The sequence below is a fragment of the Aythya marila genome, assembly GCF_965140915.1.
Source record: "Aythya marila genome assembly, chromosome: 5".
Lineage (NCBI taxonomy): Eukaryota > Metazoa > Chordata > Aves > Anseriformes > Anatidae > Aythya > Aythya marila.
Window position 1 is genome coordinate 59,325,276 of NC_139046.1, and position 24,790 is coordinate 59,350,065.

General features: G+C 41.4%; 2 protein-coding genes across 2 annotated transcripts in view; both read left to right on the forward strand.

Annotated features, from left to right (window-relative positions):
* Positions 1–7,711: 7,711 nt before the first annotated feature.
* On the forward strand, positions 7,712–9,889 carry LOC309878633 (tryptophan 5-hydroxylase 1-like; the record flags this gene model as incomplete). The annotated part of the gene is given in 5 exon segments (XM_082761381.1): positions 7,712–7,969; positions 7,971–7,985; positions 8,498–8,593; positions 9,226–9,359; positions 9,643–9,889. Coding segments are annotated over 5 exon segments (708 nt in total). The 5' UTR covers positions 7,712–7,753.
* A 2,490-nt stretch (positions 9,890–12,379) lies between these two features.
* SERGEF (secretion regulating guanine nucleotide exchange factor) overlaps positions 12,380–24,790 on the forward strand; it is a 137,167-nt gene continuing 124,756 nt past the window's right edge. Inside the window, 8 exon segments of the mRNA XM_082762653.1 lie at positions 12,380–12,445; positions 13,100–13,238; positions 13,674–13,829; positions 14,162–14,256; positions 16,516–16,576; positions 17,754–17,867; positions 18,188–18,250; positions 20,779–20,937. Coding sequence (XP_082618779.1) covers positions 12,422–12,445; positions 13,100–13,238; positions 13,674–13,829; positions 14,162–14,256; positions 16,516–16,576; positions 17,754–17,867; positions 18,188–18,250; positions 20,779–20,937 — 811 coding nt within the window. The 5' untranslated portion in view covers positions 12,380–12,421.

Consider the following 24,790-nt stretch of genomic DNA (forward strand, 5'->3'; position numbering starts at 1 on the left):
TCTTCGTATCCACTAGGTCAAACTCGTATTTAGTGACAAAGCAGCATTACCAACTCGTTTAGTATCTATGGGCTTCAGATTGCTACCAAAAAGAAAAAGAAGAAAGAGTCTGAGAGACTAAGTATCATTATTCCTCAACAGAGCCTTGGACAGGAGCATAAATTTTGTGACAGACACTGAAGTCAAATTAAAAGAAAATACAAGTCCAAGGCCATGCCATAAGGTTCAAAACCACTTATTTAAAATAAAAACATGCCCATGTCACACAGACACGTCTTTGTAAGGAGGAAGAAAACAAAGTAACCAAACCTATGTGGAAGGACGGGATGCCAGGCATAACACCACAGTGTGCCAGGCTGTAGGCAGTGATACAAAAAGGAGATAATGGGTTTGATGGGCTTGTTTTTAGAATGCTTGTATTTTATGTAACTTGTAAGAAGACTGAAAGAAAAAATACATTCAGTCTCCTGTCCTACTTCAGTACTGACTACGGAAGACCAGAGAACAAATACATCTCCGCTCGTTTAAAATTCTTTGTTAATACCAGCTTTCCTTACCTGACTTCAAAAGCAGAGGAATCACTACCAAAACATAAATCAGCGCTCCATTACATGGGCTGCCAAAAAGGAGGGAGGCTCAGGGCCACATGTAACAGCTCTGCTCCTGAAATACATCAACGACTTGAGTCGGTGTCACACAGAGCCCCCTTCCTCAGTGTGGGACTGTGGCCATGGGGGTCGACAAGACCCATGGTTGGTGATAACATCGGACTCATAACAATGAGGCCATGAGGAATGTAAAGAGTCTAGAAGGAACCAAGAAGGGTGATTCAGGAGATGCCTTGCTGTCTCGGGTTGCCGTTAAGGCATGGAAGTTGCTGGGTGTTTGCTGCTGCTGGGTGAAGTTGTTGGCCAACGAATAATGAGTGGAAAAGGACCGCTGTGGGGCGAATGGTATAAGAAGGGGGCCTGTCCTCAGTAAGAGGAAGTTGTAAAAGTAGAAGTTATCAATAAAGTAGTAGCAGCTACTGTTCCTAAAAGAACCCTGCTGTCTGTGTGGTCACTACGCCACAAATGTGCCCGAACAGGGGCATGAAGAAAAGGAACAGGGACAAGAAGACACTGAACAGGGACACAAACAAAAAAAAAAAAAGGGGGAATGAACAGGGACAGGCTAGCAGAACAGGGACCAGGACAGGAACAGGAACACTGATCGCCTGCCTCATGAAGATGGGTTCAGCCAAACTCAGCAAACTGCTCAGAGGAGCTCCTACTGGAAGTCACTGAGAGGAAGCTGATGCTGAGAGAAGCAGACCCGTGCACACAACTGCCCCTCATGGGCCAAAGGTAAGCAAATGCACACTGTGGGGAATCATATGTCCTTAGAAACAAAAAATGTCCCGGTAACCTTCCAGTTTATTCCCTTTATTATGAATCAGACAGTTTACAACCCTGAAACATGGGACCAAATTGAGGTTAAGGTGTGGGACTCTGCTACTAAAAACAACAAGGATGTGGCAGGGTTGCTCTGCACCTGGTGAGCACTCTCTGAGGCCTTAAAGAGCCATGTGGGACCACAATCAGAAATGTGTGGTTTGCCAGACAGTGAGGGAGTTGTGGGGTTGTCCACTGATCCTTCTGCTACACCATCAGCCCCCCCACCGCTACAGCCATCTCAGGCCTTTGCTTTACACCCCCTGGTGGCCTGGATGTGCCTTTTGGTCCAGGCCCTCTAGGACCTGAAAAGGAGATGGATCCGTTTCCCTTTGATCCAGGAGGAATAGGATACATAGGGCCTGAAGGCCGAGTTGCTCAGCAACTTAAAGCGAGACATATGTTCCCACAACTAGCCCTGGAACTCTCCGGTGTTGGTAATCGAGAAAAGGAATAGAAAAGGGAGACTGTTACATGATCTGAGAGAAATTAATGAAGTCTTGTAAGATAGGGGGACACTTCAACCAGGATTACCATCTCCAGCTATGCTCCCCCAGCCGTGGACATTAGTAGTAACAGACTTAAAGGACTGTTTTTTTTATGTTACACATTTGCCAGAATTCAGAAACCTTCGCTATGTTTATGCTTCAATTGATACCTTTTCTGATTGCATTTTTGCATCTGTTCATGCAGGAGAAAAGGCAAAGGTTGTGTGTAAACATTTTCTGTCAGCTTTTGTGACATTAGAAATCCCCAAAACAATTAAAACAGGTAATGGGCCAGGACATGTGGCCCACACAACCCACTTTTTTTCAACAGTGGGGCATTCAACATTTGGTGGGTGTGCCTTATGTGACAAGTTATGATTGATTGCAAGCCTTCAGTGGCTTCCCTAAGTCATTCACAGTGACCCAAGCCTGAACCCAGGACCATGCCACAGCTGTTCTCCCTGTGTTTTGTTTTGTTTTTTAAATTAATTTTTAGTTTTAGTTTTATTGTGTGTTCAAAATTACAATACAATCAAAAACACACCCCACCTGTAGATAACAGCATCTGTTTTTCTACACTGCAGCACCAGTGGCTGTTTCTGATCTGAAAATAACTCTTCTCAGAACAGTGAAAAGGTAAGATTTGGAACAAAACAAGTAACAACTACTTTAGGAGCATGAGCTCAGGTGGGGAGCTACCACCTACCAGAGCTTCCAGCTGATTCTAATACCTTCTTCTCTCTAATTACAGCCTCTGTTACCAGCTTTCCCTTTCCTTTCAGCAGTCAGTCAAGCAGGTGAGCTTCCATCACCATGATACAACTATTGGATGCAGCATTTTGGGTGGAGCGCATCAGCCTCCTATATACAGAAGCAAGCTCCATCAGATTTTATTTGGTATATTTTATTGTGGTTATCTTAGAGGGGACCGGTCTGGCTTAAGGTACATTGGTGTCTTTGGGCAGTTTGTTTGTTAAGCTTTAAGAAGGAATGAAGTCCTGAATTGGTGTCTTATGCTGCTTGGGTACACTTAAGAAAATTAGACGGTGAGATTATGTGCTTAGAATATGGATATGTCTAGAGGAGGGGATGTCTTCTAGCTCTACAGGTTTTTTGTTTGTTTGTTTTGTGCTGAAAGGAGTGGAAATGATTGTGACGGTCTCCAAAGAAGCCAAAACAAAAAGGTTTGTTGGCAGTTACGTCGATTTCTATGTATTTCAGGTGGTGCAGCAGCTACTATTTTCCTTTAATGGAATTTGGATAGGCAACCTCTGAAAAATAGGAATGGGGCTTATAACTATCAGGGCTAAGGCTGTAGCATACTTTGAGTGTCTTGGCAATAGAGAAATGTCAGTAATACATCACTTAATGGTGGCTGGAAAGGATTTGTGTTCCTAGAACGTGGATCCATGCAGGTCTACCCAAAAATTCAGACTGTATGACTAAGAGCACAGTCCAAATGCTTCTTAAATTCCAACAGCCTTGGTGCTGTGACTTGGGCTTTTGCTAGACCTAAGCATGTGCCAGCTACTCTGCTGTAGGTACCACCACCCCTCTGAAACGAAACTTAGGTAAGAGTGAAAATGTTGCCGTTCTCACCCAAAGCAACAGACTGAACAGTTGTGTTGGCAAATAACCACAGAGCTACACCACTCTTCTGCATGAGAAGAGTACTTAATACTGCAGCACACCGTGTGTGGCAGACTCATTATTTTTTTCCTTCTGGCCCATGGTGTAAAGTTTGAGAGCACTTTTTGGAAGGGCCTGCTGAATGTGACATGGCGTGACGGGGGTGCCCTTCCAGGGAAAGGAACTGCTTTCATGATTGAACTAACAAGTTGCTCTGCTGATTCCTGAGTTTACTCAGACTTAAGAGTAAATGTAGTTACATTAAATAAAGCTTTTTCCTTCCCACACATGCTCTGGTCCCTTTTGCTGCTTCTGAGAGAAAATAGCAAGCTTATGTGTATGAATAACAAGTACAACCTATTTTTATGTTTTTTAACTTGTAGCAGGAGAAACATTACGCACAGGTGCAGCATGTTAACGGGATCAGAGGAGGAGGTTACAAGGGTGTTTGCAGTACATTCCTTGAATGTAAATCTCAGTGTTAGGTTGGCAAAAGGGTAAAACTGTCAAGACTTTAGTGCTGCCAGTGACAGGTCAATATCATTTTGACAAAACGTGGCAATGCTTGATCTGAAGTTTTGACAAAACAGAGGAAAGAGATAAAAGGGTTTGAGTTAAGTTCTTTGCTGCTCCAAAGGCTTTTTCTATTTAACTACCATAAGCTGTGCAACCTCTGTGTCTCGCGACATGGTTCAGCAGCCCATTGGGATTCAGTGTTTTCCTGCCAGCCAGGAGTGACAGCCTGTTCAGTTATACTGGTCAGCTCTCTGCCTCTCTGTTTTTTGAGAGCACAATCACACGTTTAAAGTAGTTTCTGTGTCTGGCCACAAATGGAGAGCACCACATAAAAACACAGCCTTGCCCAAATGGGGGCCTTCTGGAAATTCATTCTGGACTGTACCTTCTTATTTGTACCTTTGTCTGTATTAATAGGGTAGGAGAAAGTAGGTGGGGTGAAAAAGCTCAATAAAGGCAAGAAATACCAAATCTATCTAATGCCTTTTGTCCTCTGGAGCAATTATCCCATTGAGTTGAAAGCAAAGATGGTTAAGCACAATTTGTTCTTGACTAAAAAGCAGATTTAAAAAACAGCAAATGCTTTCCCAGGGAACTTGCCAGATATTAAAAACTAGTTTGACTCATCTAAAACAAACTTTTTTTCCCCATCTTTTCACTCTGAAAATTAGTGCTCTTTTTGCTAGCTCTCTTCCATTTAATTCCTAAAGGTAATGGGAATAGGAGAGAGAATTAGTGCTTGTTAGTTCACTAAATATACTACTTGAATTTCACCAAGCTCTGCTTGCACGAACACATCTTTGTTAAACCTTCTTTAGCCTGTTCTGGTCTACACTGGCATCCTCTTGTCAATGCTCACAGCTACGTGCCTGCTCACAGTTTACCACCCTGATCTTTTATCTGTTATTTTGGTTGCTATTTAGCTAATGCTTTCATCCTTGAATATTCTTATCATGTTGTATTTCTCTGAAGCAAAATTTTGCGCCAAGTGTTACCGAAAGCAAGACTCACTAATCAGACAGATGAAGCTCATTAGTGGTACATTTTCACAGAGCCTTTCTTTGATGCAAACTAATTAACTTTGACCCATTGCAAAATTGTCCTAACTCTAATGGGAGCTAAAATCTAACAAGATAAAAGAAACTGAGATGGAAAAAACAGCCGTCATGAGAACACAGCACAATGAAGAGCTCGTGCTGATCTTGGAAATGATGATCTGTTTTACAGCTCTGAGGCTGAACGTCTTACAATTGCCAGTGTTTGAAGTCCCTACAGTGAATTGATGGTTTTACATTGATGGTTTTCATCCTTAATGCAGACGGTAACTGTGATTTAACTTCCTTTGTTCATGCTGACCAGTGGTCAGCAATAGTGTTCAGACAGAAGCTGCCCTCCATGGTTTGTTCTGCTGTGTGAACAGGGGCATTGAGAGGGGTCTAAAGTGCTGAGGACAAACCTTCAAGCTCATTTTGCTTTGAAACATGAATGGACCATTAAAACAAACAAACAAACAAAAAAACATGGCAAGGAAAGAAAAATCTGACCACACTCAGTTTCAGAAAGGTTGTCTGTTTTCAGCAAGGAGCTGAAGAGAACACACACACCTGCTGGAACAACCTCTTCTGATTGCTTGGACCTTAGAGTCCGTTCTTGGCTTTTGTTGGCCTTCCTGTGCTTAAGATGTGTGAAAAATATTGATTAGTCTTCCTGCTTCTTACTTTCAACAATTTTAATGTCAGGTAAACATCCTAGATGAAAATGAACACAGTAGATGATACTGGAGCACGCTCATGGTAAGGCTGTGCCATCAGAAGTGCCTGAAGAGCTCTCCTTCTATTTTCGGAGTGGATCAAAGCCCGCTGAATCGCCTCCTGAGCTGTGCTTACTTACATCATTAGCAAGTACAAAGCTTTCTCCTTTGATAACTTTTTCCACCTCACTTTGAATGCAAACTATGCCGCTGTTATACTAATTGGGCCAATCGGCTGAGGTTAACAAACGTTCAGGTGCTTCTCTTATCAGCAGCCTTATTTACGCATTTGACATTTTTGCTTTATGTTTGCCCGTGATGTGAAAGAATTGGACAGCTCTGGAGGTTTTTAAGTGATAAGGTAGTAGAAACAGTGCTAACGGGGTGGTTCTTCAGTGACCAGAGTGGCTTTTCGACTACCCTTGTTAAGAGAAGAAGAAGTATCAGGACCTGGCCAGAAGTAATCCCTGGCTTTGGTTCCCACCTGACTCTGAAAGCTGCAAGTAGCTCAGCCTCCCCTTCCCTGGGGAGTTCACCTGCACACATGGCTAACCTCTTTGTGTTGTGCTCCACACTTGGCTTCTGGTAGCTTTGCTTTGCTGTATTGCCCTTCTCTGTGAGGAGGGCCAAAGCTCCTCTTCTTAAATGGTAGATGCTGCATCCAGCTTTTGGAGAAGGCAGAAGTGTCCTGTTTGCGAAAACCCAAAGCAGCAGCTCTGCTTGGAACAGAGTGACAGTTGTCTGAAACCGTGCCACCTTGAAACCATGAAGACCCAGCTTTTGGGTGAAACCTTTTAAATAGCTCTCCTACCAAACAAGCTGTGCTTTCAGAGGAGCTGGAAACCAGCCCTGTGTGGAGGGGGGCAAAGCAGGCTCCAGTCTGCTGGAGGCAAGCTGTGGTCGAGTCCCTTCATGCTCTGTGGTTCTGCCCTTTCAGATGGCAGGCACTGACTGTGGTGAGCAACCAGTGAAATGTCTGTTGTAGACCTGAGCCATGTAGTGAGTAAATACTGTGTTTTCTTTGTGAAAAGGAAAACTGAAGCATCTGGACCCCAAAATGGATCCCATTCACAAACTGGAAAGACCAAAGCTTTCAGGTCCCAGCGAGGTCAATGTGAAGAATCCTATCAGTTGATTTGGGTGGGAAAGAGAGCAAGCCCCTTAGCCTGAAAGCTCTCCAGGGTGCAGACCAGATGTCACTGTGTATTTTGCGGTGTAGTGAAGTCTTAAACCTGACCAAGTGTCACAGCCATGTGAATGTTAAACAATAATAGTAAGGAAATGATTCATCCTTACAAACCTTTTATCAAGGCGTGTCCTTTTGTCCTCTTCTCCTTCTAGTGGTGATCCAGTTCCCAAGATTGAATTCACAGAGGAGGAGATCAAGACCTGGGGGACTGTATACCGAGAGCTTAACAAGTTTTACCCAGCTCATGCCTGCAGAGAGTACCTTAAAAACTTGCCCTTGCTCACCAAATACTGTGGGTACAGGGAGGACAATATTCCCCAGCTGGAAGATGTGTCCCTCTTCCTGAAAGGTAATGTTTTTGAATCTTGCATCATGAAGCCAAGCTACTCAAAGGCTGTTCAAGAATGCCAGCAAGAAAACTTATTTTTAAAAGTGCTGAAGACTTGGCCTTCGTGCTGAATGTAATGATGTTTTGGCATGCTCAAGTGCCACCTTCAGAAGTATGGGACTTTCAAAAGCACAGCAGGTTACTGGAGAACTCCTAGTGGTGTCATTGTAGGCAAAGTTGGTTTAACATTTGATTGCCTTATAAATGTGCAGCTTAGATCTTAAATTTAGACATCTTCATCTAAAAATCTGAGTTTATTTACTTTTGTAGAGCTAGTATGACCTGCTTGGTTGCTTTCAGCTGAACTTGATTTGATAGTTCTGTCTTTTGATTTGATACTCCTCTGTCTTTTGGCTATTAATGTTTCACATGAGATATTGTATCTGTTCAATTGTGTTGCTTTTTCACTCTACAATGAAGAAAGATGATGTGTTTTTTTTTTTTTTTTTTTTTTTTTTTCCCAGTGATACCTGCCATGAGCTCCTAGGCCACATCTCTATTTTGGCTGAACTCAGTTTTGCTCAGTTCTGGGAAATTGGTCTTGCATCGCCTGGGGCATCAGATGAGGGGCACCTCCTCCCCCCTGCCAATTGTAGCTAGTGGTAAAATTGTTGCTATCTTCATTGGGAGCAGAATCTAAGAAAATACCATTCCTTGCCATATACCTGCAGGAATCGTGAAATCCAGTGAACTAAACATTTATTATTTTTTTTTAAACACTAAGCAAATGAGGAACAAGCTGTAATGGCTGTCGTTCACCAAGGTCCTCTATGTCCAGTGTTTCTTTTAAGCTGAACCTGTCATGTCACGACAATATTTCTCAAAACAGATTTAAATTTCTGTGGTCCTACTGGGATTAACAGCTTCCAGCTTACCTGGATGAACTATATTATCTGACTTGCTTATTAGAAATGTGCAGTCCTGTGGTTCTTCACCCTTCCATTCAGGTTCCTGCCTCTTTCAATATGTGAGAGCGATAACCAAGCAACGACTGTATGACATCTGAAACTGTTTGACACCACCTGCAAATAGAAATGCCCCCATCTAGCTCACCACAGCATCTTTGCAGATGGCTGAATTATTTTACTCCCTTCTCTGTTTCAGTGCTACTTCTTCCCTGTAGAGTTTGGGGTGTGCAAGCAAGAGGGACAGCTAAGCGTTTATGGGGCTAGCTTGCTTTCTTCAATTAGTGGGCTCAAGGTAAGAACATCCACTGCTTATTTCCCTCCTTTCTTTGCTCATAACTGATTATTATTGTCACTGTTCTGCCATTTTTATGAGGTATAATTCTAAAAATACTTTTAGAAAAAGTATTTTTTTAGGAAAAAACAAACAAACAAACAAAAAAAAAAACCAAAACGCAACCAATTCCTCAGTACCTACTGTAGGGATGATTTTTTAGGTGAATTCAGTGTGGCACTAATTACAGGGCAGTGTCCTTTTGGGTGCATGCTGAGCAGCTCCTGTGTTCTCAGAAAGCATCGTATGACTGGTGTTTCTTAACCTTAGGTTCCAAGTAACCTATTTTGAGATTAAGACTCTGCTGGCTTAACCAGATTCTGAAAATATTGCTCTTGTTTGTAAAGCAGTCTTGTGTTTGAAGAACCCCATTTTTGATCCTTTTTGGTGAAATATGACCCTTCAGAGTTATTCAGTTCGTTAAGCTTAAACCACTGCTCATCTGCAGACGTGTTTTAAGAAGCAATGCACTAAGTATGGCCTCACATCATACTTTTTTTTTTTTTTATTTGCTTTTTGCTTCTTGTCATCTTCATCATGGATTCTTTTAGTGGTGATGTTCCTCTGACACGATAACACATTATGTTACCCAGCACTTGCTCTCTGGCAGTGCCAAAGTCAAGCCTTTTCATCCAAAGGTCACCTGCAAGCAAGAATGTCTCATTACAACTTTTCAGGAGGTTTACTTTGTTTCTGAAAGTTTTGAAGAAGCAAAAGAAAAGATGAGGTCCAGTTCTTCTTCCCTGTTTTGTAGAAGCAGGTTTGACTTCGTGCATCTCTCAGCAGCAGGATCAAATCTTTTCATTCTTAGTACAGTTTTAATACTTACCTTTCCTGGGGCTGGAAAGCTGAATTTAATATTTGCTTGGTCTCCCATGTATTCGATGGAGGAGATGTAGTAATTATAATTATCATGAAAGTGGTTTAGAAAAGTGGTTATTGATACGGATTGCACACAGAGGATGCATTTGTCTTTTGTTTAAACTCCCTCTCTTTTTTTGCTTAAACAGAGAGTTTGCAAAAACTATCAAGCACCCATTTGGCATGAAGTACAACCCATATACTCAAAGTGTGCAGATCCTGAAAGGCACCAAGAGCATTGCCAGCATGGTGAACGAGCTACGGCGTGAGCTGGATGTTGTCGTCGATGCCCTCAGCAAGATGGGCAAACAACTGGAAGTTAAACATTCCCATCATCAGTGTGGTGTGCTCAGCAACTCTATTCTTTTCCCCACTGATTTCTTTCTAGGCTTGTAACCTGCCGTATGCAGAACTTGCCTTTACAAGTGGGAGAGTGAATGGCCCATATGGATAATCATTTTATTTGTTTCTCTGTTTAAAGTCGCTTACAGAATGCATTTCCTCCACCTCTATCCTCCCTGGATAAAAGAGTCCTAGAGTTCCTTTTCAGAAACTAGCAGAGGACTAGAGAAATCGCCAGACTGGACCACAGCTGTGGTCTATGGATCAGGGCTGGGAGCAGATGCTTCAGAGGGTGGCTTATGAGGCAGTCACAGAATAATTTGGTACAGGGAAATGTCTGTCTGACTCTAGTAGTCTATGCTGCTAATTTTACAGTACTGTAGACGTTATAGCACAGAAGCTATAGTAATCAGTGCTTCTATGCCTATGCTATTAAGTTGAAAACTTGACTGATTAGGATCCAGGCATCAGGACACAAATAGCTGGGAAGCTCATTAAGATAAAATGGAGGGGCCAAATCTCCATTTTCAAAGAGATCATCTTTTCCCCTAAAAAATTGCAACTGTACTGATTAACATCTTTCTAGTAGAAGGCAGAGATAAAGAGCTGTTGCATGAAATCCTAATTCTGCTTATTTCAAGTGATTTGCTGTCAGCTCAGAGTCAGGATTTTTGTTTCTGTCCCTGGTATTGCACCTGAGGGAAGGCACTAAAGAAATATCATTTGCCTTTTTCCTCACTGAATAAATTTAGCCAAGATTATAGCAAGCCATCACGCAGTGACTTATTGCAATGCCTAAAACCATTCCCAAATTACAATTCGATGTTCAAAATGGCTTCACAGGACAAAGTGAAGCCCAGTTCTAAAATGGCTCTCATTTTAAACTCTGGTGTTTAAGTTCTTAGATATGGCTAAAGCCCATGTCTTTTTTTATAAGAATAAATATCCCATTGACAGCTCAGTCACGTCATTGATTTTGCAAGCTGCACGAAGATGGATTTAGTTTCTTCTTTGCTAGGCCTGAACACCTGTATTCACTATCAAGCAAATGAAAAGATCCAAACATTTGATAGCAAACAGTGTCCTACAATAGTTTCAAGCATCCTGTGTAGCTGTACAGAGCTGTGCTGCCTGCTGTTCCTGCCACCCTGTCTGCGAAATGAATATATCTGTACAGGGAATGATACGTTTGAATGGAAGATCTGCGATGCGTAGGGCGTGTTTTGTATCGTGCTAGGCACTGATTCTTCATATGTAGATCTTAACAGAAAAACCACGGTTTGCACCTGTGGATGTCACTGGCAAAATTGACTGAAATCGCAAATGCACTGGAGATGTTGGTCCAAATCTTCTTGGAATTGGAAAGGGCTTTCGAGAACCTCTGTGCTTGATAATGACTGTTTCATATGCCTTCTGGTAGGCTGCATCTGCTCCATAAGCAGTCACTGGCCCTATCTTTCCAAACACATTCACTGTGTATCTAGACTTGATGTAATTTTCCTGTGACTTTCTTAATTTCTAGAATTGTGGTCTACAACATTTACAGTTTATGTCACACCTTCAAATAGATTTTAGATGCTGCCTCTTCCTGAAGAAGAAGCAGTCTTTGAGCAGTGAGGATGTGCTGTCTGCTTCTGTGATAACTCAGCTGCATTTTAAAACATGATTGGATTATTATGTTGTTGAAACGTAGATCTGTGTTACTACAAGACTTTGCCTGAATTACGTATTCATTGAGTAGAAAACCTTACATCTCCTAAATTAACACCTGATCCCAAATATTTTGGGAAAAGACAGCAGTTATGTCTTTATTTGCACCCGTGTAACAAAAAGTGTAAGTACTGCTAAAAGTAATAGAGGATGCGTTTTCACAGGGTTAACATCTACGTTTGGCTTCACACACCCAACCTTTCTGCCTATGCATAGAGCAGTAACAATTTAAGTATTTTTAAATAGTGTATTTTTTAACTCTTGTTAGGCATTGGAACGGGCTGCCCAGGGAAGTGGTGGAGCCACCATCCCTGGAGGTCTTTAAAAGACGTTTAGATGTAGAGCTCAGTGATGTGGTTTAGTGGAGGGCTGGTTAGTGCTAGGTCAGGGGTTGGACGGGGCGATCTTGGAGCTCTCTTCCAACCTAGAGGATTCTGTGATTCTGTGACTGTGGAAACTTTAACTGTCAATAGAGAGCGACGCCTTTATTTTAAGATTTTGTGTGTTTAAGCTCTGATTCGGCTCTTCTGCCCCCGTGCGTTCATTCCCCGGGGAATTTTTCCTCTTTTTGTGAGGGGTGACTGGGGCGGGGGGCGGCGAGGGGGTCGCCCCCTGACGCGGCGCGCGTGAGGCGCGACCGTTACCCAACGGTCGGTACCCGGGGACCGTTACCCAACGGCCGCTAACGGCTGAAACGGCTCCGGGGCTGCTCGGGCTGAGGCGGGGCCCCGCCGGAGCCTGCCCCCGCTCCGCCTCTTCCTCCTCGGCGGCCGTGGGGCGGGAAGGGACGGGACGGGGAAGGGAAGGGAAGGGAAGGGAAGGGAAAGCAAAGGAAAGGAAAGGAAAGGAAGGGAAGGACACGGGGCTGCCGGCCCCATGGCCGCGGTGCTGCTCGCCTGGGTAGGTGGGTGCCGGGGGCGGTGCGGCCGGGGGGAGCCGGGCAGCGCATCTGTGGGTACGAGATGGGGGTGCCGAAGGTGGCCTTTTGGGACTGGGCACCTGAATTGGTTTAGTGGCTTCTGGTTTGTTTTTATCAACACGTGCTCTGTTTCCATTTTGCCCGCTGTGAGTTAAGAGTTTGTTCTGCTTTCCTTGCTCGGGTTCCAGAATAAGGTAGCGTGTCTTTCTCATCTTATTTTGGGGATGTACTGCTGGAAATTACTGGCATGAATTACGTCTTGGTGATGAGTAGGAACCGTTAGGATGAAAGCTAAACAGGTGGTAATCCTTTCTGATTACGAGGTTTCTCTATTAGCTTACATTTAGTCTCGCTGTGATTTATTCCAGCATATTTCTTGCAACAGTGGGGTTGCAGTGGCAGCATTCATAGCAGCAGATCTAAGATATTCGTGGTCTGTAATTTTGGGGGCCTTATGCAACAGCTGCAGGGCTGAAGATCTCCTTTTGGGGGATTTTCAGGAGCAAATACTGCAGGTTAACGTGTGACATGTTCCTGATGACCTTGTTTGTTCATAGGAGCAGAGCTGAGCGCATTTCTTTTTGTTAATTTTTTTTTTCTTTTAACTTTTTTTTTCTTTGTGTGTGTATTTGAAGGGTGCAAACAGCTATGGACAACTTGGTGTTGGTCATAAAGAGGATGTGCTGATACCTCAGTCACTGAAAGATGTTTCCTGCAAATGTGAAGACATTAAGAGCATTACTGGAGGAGGGGGACATTCTGCAGTTATCACTGGTAAACACATCGCACTCGCAAGGAGCGTAGGATAGCCTGAAAGAAAGACAAGAAAGACGTGCTTCCCTGTTGATTTGGTGCTGCCACCTATCTTTGGCTTTTGTTTCTGAGCTTAGTTGCAAATTTTTAGTTGCAAAACCAGTTCCTCTGATGCTTGTCAATATCCTGGGGAATTTTCTCTGTTTTGTTTATTTTCCGTGGTTATTTAATGGATTTGTGAGGACTGTTCCTTTACCTATTTCATACAACAGCTTTTCATACAAGGCTGTCAATTTTCCTGTACTGAGGATGAGAGGGAGAAGGAGTGTGACTTTTTGTGTGACTGCAGTGCCTAAAATGACACGGTCAGTTGTCCTTGTCTGTCACAGGATCTCATGGCATATAGACTTTGCTTTTTAGTCTGTCAAGTGGATGTGATTTTATTTGTTATTCCAGGTGCTGGAGAACTCTTTGTGTGTGGCCATAACAAAGAAGGGCAGCTGGGACTGAATCACACAGAAGATGTACTGCGTTTCACTTTGTGCACTGCCCTGTCTGGCTTTCATGTAAAAGAAGTTGCCTGTGGCTGGGATTTTACAATCATATTAGTAGGTAAGTCTGCCTCTCTAGGAGCTGGGGGGAAATAGTGATGTAGAGAACACACCAAAAGTTCCACATTGCTATTGCTTGTGCAGTGCATGGCACTCACAACTTCTAAGCTACCTGCAAACTAAGTTAGTCCCTGGTTCTTGTATCACCTTGTTATCTACTTTACTAACCATGATGTGTAAAATTAGAAGCCTGTGTCCTCAGCGGCTTTGGAATAGGAGACGCTAGGTCTTTTTTGAGTTGTTTCACTGTGATACTTTTGCCTGATGGAATGTTACGGTGCTTTGTTTTTGCTCACTTATAGGCTGATCAGACTCTAACACTTTATTTTACAGGAACTGGCGTAGTTCTGTCGTGTGGGTCTAATGCTTTTGGACAATTAGGAATTCCTCAGATTTCAGGTCCGTGCTTGACTCCACAAAAGATTGAGGTAAAGATTTAAAAGGAATTGTGCTTTATTGCTCTGAGTGTTATGTTGCTTACAGCAACTGAAGGCGTGGCGACCTCAGTCAGCTTTAAGCCCGGCCCTTCAACTGTTTTTGAAGGAGTCTATCTGACGAAATGAATTTACAAAGTAAAGGACCAAAGATAGTCATTGATTCAGAAATGAGAAGCTAAGGCTGATTTCCTTGTTTGAAGAAGTTACCCACTTGTTATGGAAAGCTGTCTGTTTCACTTGTGATTAGAACAATTCATTAATACGTTTGGATGACATCTGCAGAGCGAGTCTGATGCTCAGGTGACGTGAAGTGACATTAAAGCTAATGAAACCATCTGACTTGACTTCAGCTGAAGTTTTGCCTCAAGTTTGTAAGAGACCAGATATGTTTTGCTACCTGGAGTTTACTCATACCTTTGCATGCCTTGTTCAAGGCTTGTGCTTAACTATTTGAATGATGCCTTGTAAAACAAAACAGCCTAGCAGTAATCCACCCTGAAAAAATAAACTGTGTGATAGAGTTCAACAAGATTAGTGATGTCAATCCTTCTGGTACATTGCTCTTCTGCTTCTTGTGCAGTTCTGTTTTTTTTAAGTATGTGCTATTCTTCAGGTGCATTTATGACTACAAATTTATTTCCCACAGTGAGAACTGTAGTATTATTTCCTGGTCTTAAAAGCCTTTAGATGAAATCAAGCTTGGTGATTCCCAAAATAGTATCAGTATGGGAAAGTATGTAGCTGCAGGAAAATCAAACTGAGACTATATACTTTAGTTAGATACTTTGAGACTAAGATTATTTATGTTTCTGCGTGTAAAGGAACCAAAAACTACATTGTTTCAATTCGTGTTTATCAAACAGTATCAGCTTCCAAGGAAATAGGATGGAAAGCTACTTAACAACTTCTCTGCTGTCCAGTACCTCCTGTAAGTGCTAAAGGCTGGATTCTGGCAGCGTAGCTCATGTTGTTCCTGTAACTCGTGGAAGTTTATGGTGTTAACTGTAGGAGTGGTACTGCTGAGTGTGAGTAGGGAGCTCGCAATGTAGCCTGAAACTGTTTGCTTCAACGTGTTTTTAAGTAATAGGTACTGAGACTCCTGTAATATCAGAAAGGCTTTTTGATATTGACTGCAAGCCTAACAGGGTAAATAAATTTCTCACAGGAGTTCTAATTAATCCCTAATTTGCACTGTAGCTCCTTATTTGAGAAACACTAATGAAACTCTTTTCCATCCAAATGAACTCTCGTGTAACGCAAGTGATAACCTCGGCGCATGAAGGACGCTCTGACAAGAAACAGCCTCATGGTTCATGCCAAACTCTGTTGTGTTTCTGAGTTTTGTGATGATCTGGGATTAACGCAGGAAGGGAGGACAACTGGTAGTCTGCTAGTGACTAGGGGTTACCTCACCTGATGCTCTACATCCTTGACTTTTCCTGGGAGCATCATTCCAGTACGATGCCTCGAAAGTGATGGTGTGGACGGTGCTAATTCGAATCTGTCTCCTCCCTGACCACAGGAGCCATTCATTACTCCAGAACATTTTCTCTTTTGTTTTGTGTCCTGTTCAATTCTTGGACTTGATGCCATCTGTTTCATGTAGTGTATTGTCTACAAGAAGAAAAATAATTTTGCAGGGTAATCAGAACTGGGGAAATATCAGAATTGACTTGCTTTGTGCAGACATAACTTACTTGTTTAATGTACACGTGCTGTGGTATAGTCTTCTGTTGTAAGATATTAGCACCACCTATGCTGAAGGTTGCCCATCTGCTGTATTGTTTGGATCACAGGACTTTGGAACTTATTGCAGGTCACCAGTATTTGCTGTGGAGGTTTTAGTGTAATTGTTGAGGAACGTGAAGTTAAAATTAAGAAACAAATGTATTTGTATTGCCAGGATTCTTTTTTTTTTTTTTTTTTTAATATGCGGATTTTGACTGTGCCTTTTCATTTATTGCTGCAATGCAGCACAATCATTTGCTTTGAGAGATATATATATATATATATATATATATATATATAAATATGTGTATATATATATATATAAAGATGTTTCTACTAATTTTTGTTGGCCAGAATGCACTTCGTTTGTAGTACAAAACATTGGTGTACGTTGTGACATGCAGGCTGGAGTTGTGAGAACTAGTTTCATAGTGTTCCACTGATGTGTATGTCGTATTTTGTTTCTATAAGCAAAAAGTATGAAAACTGCTATTTTATTTTATTTTTTTTATATTTGAGCAGTCCCTCAAAGAGAAAGTGGTGGATATTGCTGCAGGACTGAGACATGCCCTTGCTGCTACAGGTAAATGTTATCATTGTATTGTCACTTCAGTAACAAACAAAGAAAGCTGTAATGTGTGGACAGTAAATGTGCTAGAAGCATCTTCCTGGAAATCTCTGGTGAAAAGTTGTTCTCCAAGAACTGAAAGTTTGGGAACAAGGTGTTTTTGTGATGGGTGGAAAACTCATGCGATTCTTTTCTCCTGTTCTGAAGAAAAGTATAAAAGGAGACTTTTCCTGGAAAAAATATTTCTGGTCAATCAAAATATCAGAGTATATTGAATTCTTTAAATTATAATGTGCAAAAGAATTAATTTTATATAAAATGTTTCAAAATGATACTGCACCTGAAATATGGCTGTTTGAATGATGTAATTGAAATAGACACCTGGAAAAAAAAAAAATGAATCTGCTCTTTTACTGAGGGGAGAGAAGAAACCTACTCAGAGTTCACTCATGCACCTTTGAAAATCTGCTCCTCTGACTTTCTTCTGTTGTCTCCTGTGTGTATGCTTTGGAGGGCTGTAATTTTTAAATATTTCTTTTGCTCTTCTTAGAGACTTTGAGTTTGTTCATGGAATAATAAGAACTCAAAAACTTGCAATTGGCATGATTGCATTGCAACAACAAACTGCACACACTCTTTTATTTCAGTTTAGTTTTACATGAACTTCAGTATGGATTCCAGATAGTGGAGTCTGACTGAAGGTGTGGAGGAGGCACCTGGAAGAAGAGTGACATTCCTGGTGCTTGTATGAATATTTGGGAATTAAGCTGTCCTGAGCTCTGCATTTAGAAGACATTTTGATTTAGGGCTAGGTCAAGTCTTTGGCAGTTCTTGAGCAGAAGACTAGTAGTTTTACTCCTTTACTCCTTCTCTGTGCTGGATGCACAACTGCATTAGCACAAAGATAAGGGAATCCTGTTACCAAGTCCTTGATAACTTCCTAATATAGGCCTCAGCTTAGTATCTAATTAGCTTTTTTTTGTTAGCTGTACAATGACGCTAGAACTGTTTGTAGCTTGGTTATATCCTAAACATATGGATAACTCTGGTGCCATCTGATTTTGGCACAACAGGCTTTTAAAGTATAATTCCAACTAGTGAAAACGGAGTGGATGTACCTTTTAATTAATGAGTTAAGTTATTTTGTTAGTGGTTATTGTGTCTTAATCTTTTCTGTGTTTACTCTGGGAAGAGAGTGGCTTGGCGTTACAGTGGGGCACTGGCATGGCATCTCGGGCAAAGCGTGCCAACCAAGGAAAAACGCTCCCCCTCTTCCTGTCTGCAAAGGAACCCTGTGAAGTGACAGGTAATCCAGGAATGTAATTTCTTTGTATTTCTGCTCTTACACCTTTACAGTTTTGAATAATATGTAGCATCCTTTTGTTATAAAGCCACTTGGTATTATAAGCATGTAGTTGACTATCTAAAACAGAGTAGGCATATGAGTTCATAATCTATGGGGAAAAATGATACTGAGTCTTGCAGTATCTGTGACCGAAAAGCAGAAGCTTTTGTTATAAAATTCATTATCATGGTATTAATTATACTTGATACAGCTCTGTATTTTATATCTATGCATGAAGTGATATCTGCTTGACCAATTTTATAAGACTGATTTTTCTCTAGGCCTGGAAGATGTAAAAGTGAAGAGAGTTACTGCAAGCTCCTATCATTCCGTGTCACTTACAGGTAGGACTTAGATACAGAAGTGCAAGTCTTCATCTCAACTTATAAAAGGGTTTTGTGCTCTGCATAGTTCTGTCAATTTTGGCTGGGCTGGTGAAATTTGATCTAGCGTAGTGCTGGTTAGCTGTTTTGTAGTGGTTTTGGATTGTGAGAACTCTATGGTTTTTAAGACCTAGATTCATTTGTTGAGTTCTGAGATCTGTGTGTTGCCTTCATAAGGTCAGGTAAATCTTAGCCCTTATAAATAAGTAAGGGTCTGGGCTTTGAGTGGTAAGAAACTCTGAAGGGATTTGGGAAACTTCTGCAGCTGCAGTGTGACGTTGCATCAGGTAACTATGGGTGGGTGGGTGCTGGCCTGAGTGCAACCCTTTGTGTGAAAGGGCATGTTAGGTGGCAGGAAAGGCTGCTGTGGCTATCCTGCTTCTGCCACCTGAAATGATGGCTGTGCTGTGTGGGAATGTGAGATTTGAGGCAGTTCTATGGCAGTGTGTTTGTCTGTGTGAGGCAGTGTAAGAGCACGAGGCTTATTAAAAGCTGCAGGAAATTGCTTTGATCACATAGGCACTTGCATAACTTGTGCCATTTGTTCTTTGATCTCTAGGCAGTGCTTCTGTGCTGGATGTTAAATATCTGGTAGTGAAAGTCTAATAAAGATTCTTTTTCTGGCATACTGGGAGAAGGAGGAACGGATATCTTTTCATCTGTAATCTTGCAATTCTGAAGTGTGGAAAATACATTGAAGACAACTCTATACCAAACTTCATAAGGAGAAGTTCTTAGCAAATATGCAGCCATCTGGTACCTCTGCCGTCATTAAATGAAGTACTGGAGTATTTGCTTATGCAGAGAGATTTAGTTGTATGGGGAGATGTTAGATGTCAATTACACTGAATTCTGAGATTCGAAGTCTGTGTGCAATTAGTGAAGAACTGTCAGGACAAATAGAATCTGCTTTAGCTAATTAGCACACTCTGTACGTTTAGAGAGCGAACAGATCATTCTTTCATGCTTTTGCTTTTTATTTGAGAGCAGTCTATTTGGCAACAGGGGTACCAAATATAACAAAGTAGGTGCCAGAACTTTTAATAAAGTGTTGCTATGCTGCCCTTCATCCTGCATTAGCTTCTAAAGATGCCTGTTCTTTTTAAGTTAGTGTGGAGTGTAGTATTTAACAAGTGAGCATCACTCTGGGGATTTTTTTTTCTAGGAATTTCATGCTCAATGACGTAATTTTCTTTGGCTCTGTTTTGTGAGCCGCCTGCTGGTGGGATACTAAACACCAGTAATCAGGAGGTTTTTGATGTAACTGTTGAAGTGTGTTGTTATAAACATGAATGGCAGTTCATTAAAAAAAAAAAAAAAAGTTGTTGCCAAGTCTTAGGTTTTAACAAAACTTAAAATGCTACTCAAGAAATGAGATGAGGTTTGAGCATGTGACACCTCTTAGGATCAATTAAATGCACCTTCTGCAGAGGAACAGGCAACGAGACAGTGTATTTTAGTTGTGGAAAATGCCTTGTGGATGGCCATAGTGTTTTTCTTTGTTGAAACAAGCTGCTTCTGTCATGTCCTTTTTCTTTCTAAAAGGTGTGTTTGTTTCACCTTGAAAGGGAATTTATTAGTGTTAGTGAGAGACTTCTAGAAGCCTTGAGTGTTGTGGGTTTGTGCACTGAACAACTTTATGCTGCCAGTTATGGTTTGTGGTCTTTCTGGGCCTGTCCCTAGGTGTGTAAGGTATCTCTTCTGCTCATGCAGGGGGACAAGGGCCTACCTTCAGGAGGTCTGATACAGCTCAGTTATGTGCTGCTTATGGTTTGTTTTATAACACAGAGGTCTAGAACCTGGGCTGAATGATCTTGTGCTGAAAAGATTGAACTAATGATATGTGATATCTGCAGAAGGACTCATCCGAACAATTCTCTTGTTCCTGTCATTTGGTTGTTAGGCTGTGAGCTACTCCAACTTAGATTGGGGAACCACACAAAGCAGTGTGGATGTTTCTGTAAATATAATTATCCCTGTGGGTGGAATCCTGGAGTGGTACTTGCACAAATGCTTCTGCAAAGAGGATGGGGAAGAAAAGTGATTGCTTACAGAAGTCTCAGGAGTTGTGTAGCAGTGCCTTGAGTCATGATATTTTGATTTTGCTTTGATGGGTAGTATCTGCTTTGATTATATTTTCTTAGCCGTGCCATGTTCCCTTAGGAAATGACTGAGCAAGGTGGGGCAAGGAGCATTAGACCGTCCCTGCTTTGGGGGAGTTAATGAATTTGCTGAAGCTGAAGGCAGCAGGAGAGCTACAAGAAGAGCTGGGAGCCTGCAGCTCCTCTAAAGAGACTGTCAGAGCTTTCCAGGTGCTGGAAGGTAGTTACATTATTTGCTGTGATCTACAACTACTGATATTCTAATTATTAATTGTGTGTAAGTGGTTAAGACATTGTCCTTTCCTCAAAATCATTGAGGCAGAGCACGTATGTGGTGTTGTCTATGTATGTCACTTTCAACACGTTTTACTTCTTTGTCTGTTGTAGATGAAGGACACCTCTACGTCTGGGGTAGCAACAAACATGGGCAGCTAGTGAGTGAAGAGATTTTCCTTGTTGAGCCCAAGAAGATAGAGACTCAGTTTTTCTCACATGAAAAGATTGGAGCAGTTTGGAGTGGTTGGACCCACTTGGTGGCACAAACAGGTAGGACATGTAAAAAGCAGCCAGGTGTGGCGCTAGAACAGTAAATTCCTAATTACTTGCAAAATGTGATCTTATTAATCTGACTGTTTAGTTCTACATTTTCACCTGGACAGTGGTGGTCACAGACATCCTTTGGCTTCTGTCCTTGAGGTATTCTGCTTATTTATGAAGAGGGTCTACTAAATTCAAAAATGCAGAAGCACCTGCACGTGCATGCTAGAGGGATGCAGCCTCTCTGCATCATCAGGTTACTGTTTTTCCAGAATCTAGGTAAGCTCCTAAAGATCATGCTGCTGGGTGAGTTATGGCATCTTGGGGGAGAAGAGAGTTTGGTGGAAAACTTGCTTCAGAAAAGAGAGAAGTAGGAAAATGTGGCTGTAGCTTCCAAGGTATGTGACTATGGCAGGAAGGTGTGGGCATGAGAATTAGGGAGTGGGGGAAGATAATCCCGAGCAAGTGTCTCTCTGAAAGGCACAGGGGGTTACAGGTATGAACTGTTCCCAGGTTACTTGAGTCTTAGCTGAGGATCTAAAAAACCAGGCAGAGCCTGTCTTTCTCTGCTTCTGCCATCCACTTTGAGAAGACCCGTTGCATTAGATGAAATAAATGATATGGCTTTGCACAGCTGTGCTGATCTTCCTGTATTTCAAGGCTGAGCTTGGCTTCTAGTGCTGCTCTTTAGTGAAGTGGTTAAGGACAGATAAAATAATGTGCTCAGAAAAGAGTCGAGTAAACTAACCTGGTTTGAGTGTCTTGCTTTGGTGGTCAAACCCAGAAAATGTTTAGAAAAGCGAAAGGAGGCCTCATTAGTTTGAAGAGAATCCCCTGGAGATGAAGTGAAACATTTTGTTCAGTCTGTACAGCTGTACCTTCCTGGGGACCTTTCCAGTGCAGGCAGCATAAAAGATGACCACGTGCAGAAGGCTGTCAGATTAGGAGAAGATGAGAGGAAGGTTTTGCAGTAATGACGTTGATGTGTAAAATGATGGTTGATCTGATGAAGGTCAGTTGAATGCATTTGTATTGCTGCTCTGTTATGAAATGCACAGGCAGGAGAGGAAAGTAGATAGATAAGGCATCTGAAAGGTATTTGTTGTCTTCGTGTGGACAGTGTGTGCAATTAGCTGTTCTACACTGTGTGATATGGTAATTAAGACTAACAAGAGGATGAAATTATTTTATCAAAGACAAAGAACAGCCAAAGTTCTGTTAGCAGAAGGGTAGCATGCATCCATTTCTGCTTTTGCCTTGTACAGACTGCCAGGTGAGGAAATAAAGAGCTGACTGAAACGTTTTTCTTAGAACCTTGTTGGAGGTTCTCTTCAGAGCCTGTTGGCCTGTCAGGAGACAACCGGACAGGAAAGAAAACCGCAGAAGGGCCACAGATGCGTTGTCATTAGTTACTGGGTTCTGTAATTATGGATACTGGTTCAAGGAGAGCTTAGACTCAGCATGGATAGTTTTTATTAAAATGGAGTTCTTACATGCTCAGCGGTCACCATGTGTTTAAGTATTGTATGCAACTGGTGCTGTAAATACTAAAACAGCCACCCACTGATGTCCTTGCTCTGTGAGAAAAGTGTCTGCTTTAATTACAGTATCCACTCAACGGGATGCATGACTGGAAAAACAAATGGATTAAGCATTGTGTTTCATGGCATTCGTTGTATGATATCCAAATACGTGAGAGAAATGTCATGTAAAAAAATACATTACTCTGGATGCCCTCTTAGCTATTGAAGAGCTGTGTTTGAACTCTGATTTTTTGAGGATGTTATACTGAGAACTTCAGAGCTGGAGTCAATACTATGTAGCGCTTGGAAACTTTTCAGGTGGAGTAAAGGAATCTCAAAGTATGTGGTTCTTGAAAAAAGTGCTTAGTGTCACTCTCACTGTAACAGAAATGGTAAAAACCAAAACCAGGATAGCCTACTTTTTAAAAACACGGTCTTGTCAATATGGCTTGCCTAGCTTTGCTATTCCTTAGTGACGTTAAGTAAACTCTCCATTAAGACTTCTCCAAAGTTTTAGAAACTTTATAATATTTATTTACTTATTACAGAAATTAAGTAAATATTTTAGTAGGTGATTTTAAGGAGCCGGAGGAGGAGGAGAGTATGTTGACTGACTAGCAGGGATACTTTTTTGTTAATCTTCAAAGGGAATTTAAGTAAAAATAGGCTAACTTTACAGCTGTACGAGAACTGGCAAAGTGATGCAGTGGTATAAGTAATTGCTGTATTTAGAATTCCAAATATCTTCAAAAGTCAATGGACTTGAACCTAAATCATTTGGAGTAGGATTTTGAGTGGCCTTTGGCAGCTTTTGAGAATCAATCAATCTCATGGGATTTTGCTGAACTGCTAGGCATATTGTGAGCTAAGCACTTAACTTTCTGAAAAATCACTTATTGCAGTTATCCGCCTAAATGCAGCCCACGTGAAAACTTTTCCCTGTATGTAATTCTTCCCCCATTAATTTTACTTTATCCTAGCAAAGGAGGAAATGCTGCTGCAGTTCCTGGTGCTGAAGATGAATAAGCCAAAAGCTACCAAACTTTTTTGATTACAAAGCCCTATCAGGAAGAAAAATAAATAAACAAATAAAAAACCCACCAACAAACCCACAATTTTTCAGCACTCTCCTCGCTGGAAAGGAAGAGGAGGAGTGGTTGTTGGATGAGAAAATGAAAAGAGGGGATACCGTAGAATGTTTCCATTCACTGTGAACAGTAGAAACATAGAGCAACCAAAGTGTTGCTACTATCTGAAGTCTATTGTTGTGCTATTCGCTGAAGATAATGGCATTTCAAGAAACCATGACAAATATTTCTACTTCTATATGGATTTTGTTTCCAGAACATTCATCTTGGTCAGAGTAATAGTAATAGAGCATTCATAATTACAGCTAGCTTGACAGTAAATTAGAACTCTTTTTGGAAAGATACAGGAAGAAACTGGGTGTGTAAAACCTGGATGCTCACAAATTATGCCATTTCAAAATAGTATTTTGATCTTCATCTGCCAGGTGAGCATCTTTGGTGTGGAATTAATGGAAAAGTGAGTGGTTCAGTCATGTTAAAAGCAACCACCTGGAGGAATAGCAGGCAGTTTCTTGGGTGCTGTGGTTTGACACTTTTAAAGCGAGTCCAAGCAGATTACCAACTCCTTCAGAAAAGAAGGAATACAGCAAAATATATTTTCTTTGTTCATATTAAGCTTTCCCTCCTATGTAAACCAGCCTGTTTTAAAAGACTTGCTTTGATTTTTCCTTCATGCTATTGGCAAAATTTTTCATTGTAACCCAAAACTAAATACAAAACTTTTTTTTTTTTTCATTTTTTTCCCACCAGGTCTTTACAAGTGACTTTAACTGCACCTGAAATCACTTTAATGCCTGTATCTCTTTTCATATGTTATATTCTGCCTTGTTCAGCAGCTGTGCTGGACGTCCCATTTCCAGTCATTTCTCTCGAGAGTTTGGTCAGCTCTCTCTTCATTTGCTGTTATTTCTATCATAAAAGCAGGTAAGTTTCAAAAACTTAATTCCTGAGATAGGAATCGCTTGACTGAATAAAGTTAAGGAGTATTTTCATAGTGTGTTGTCTTGTTCATCCTCACCCTTAGCCGTTTCTCTTCAGATCCAGTTCTTTATTCTTCTTAATCACAGAGGTCTCTCTTGGACTATTTCTGTTGTACACAATCTTACTTGAAGGATTTTATCGGTTATTTTAAAGACAGCTGCTACTTTTTACTGATTCTTGCAGAGGGGATGCACAATTAGACCTTTACCGCACCTCTAGTACTCCTTCAAAGTAAGTTGAATTATTCTGCTGCTAGTGATGTTCCTAGTT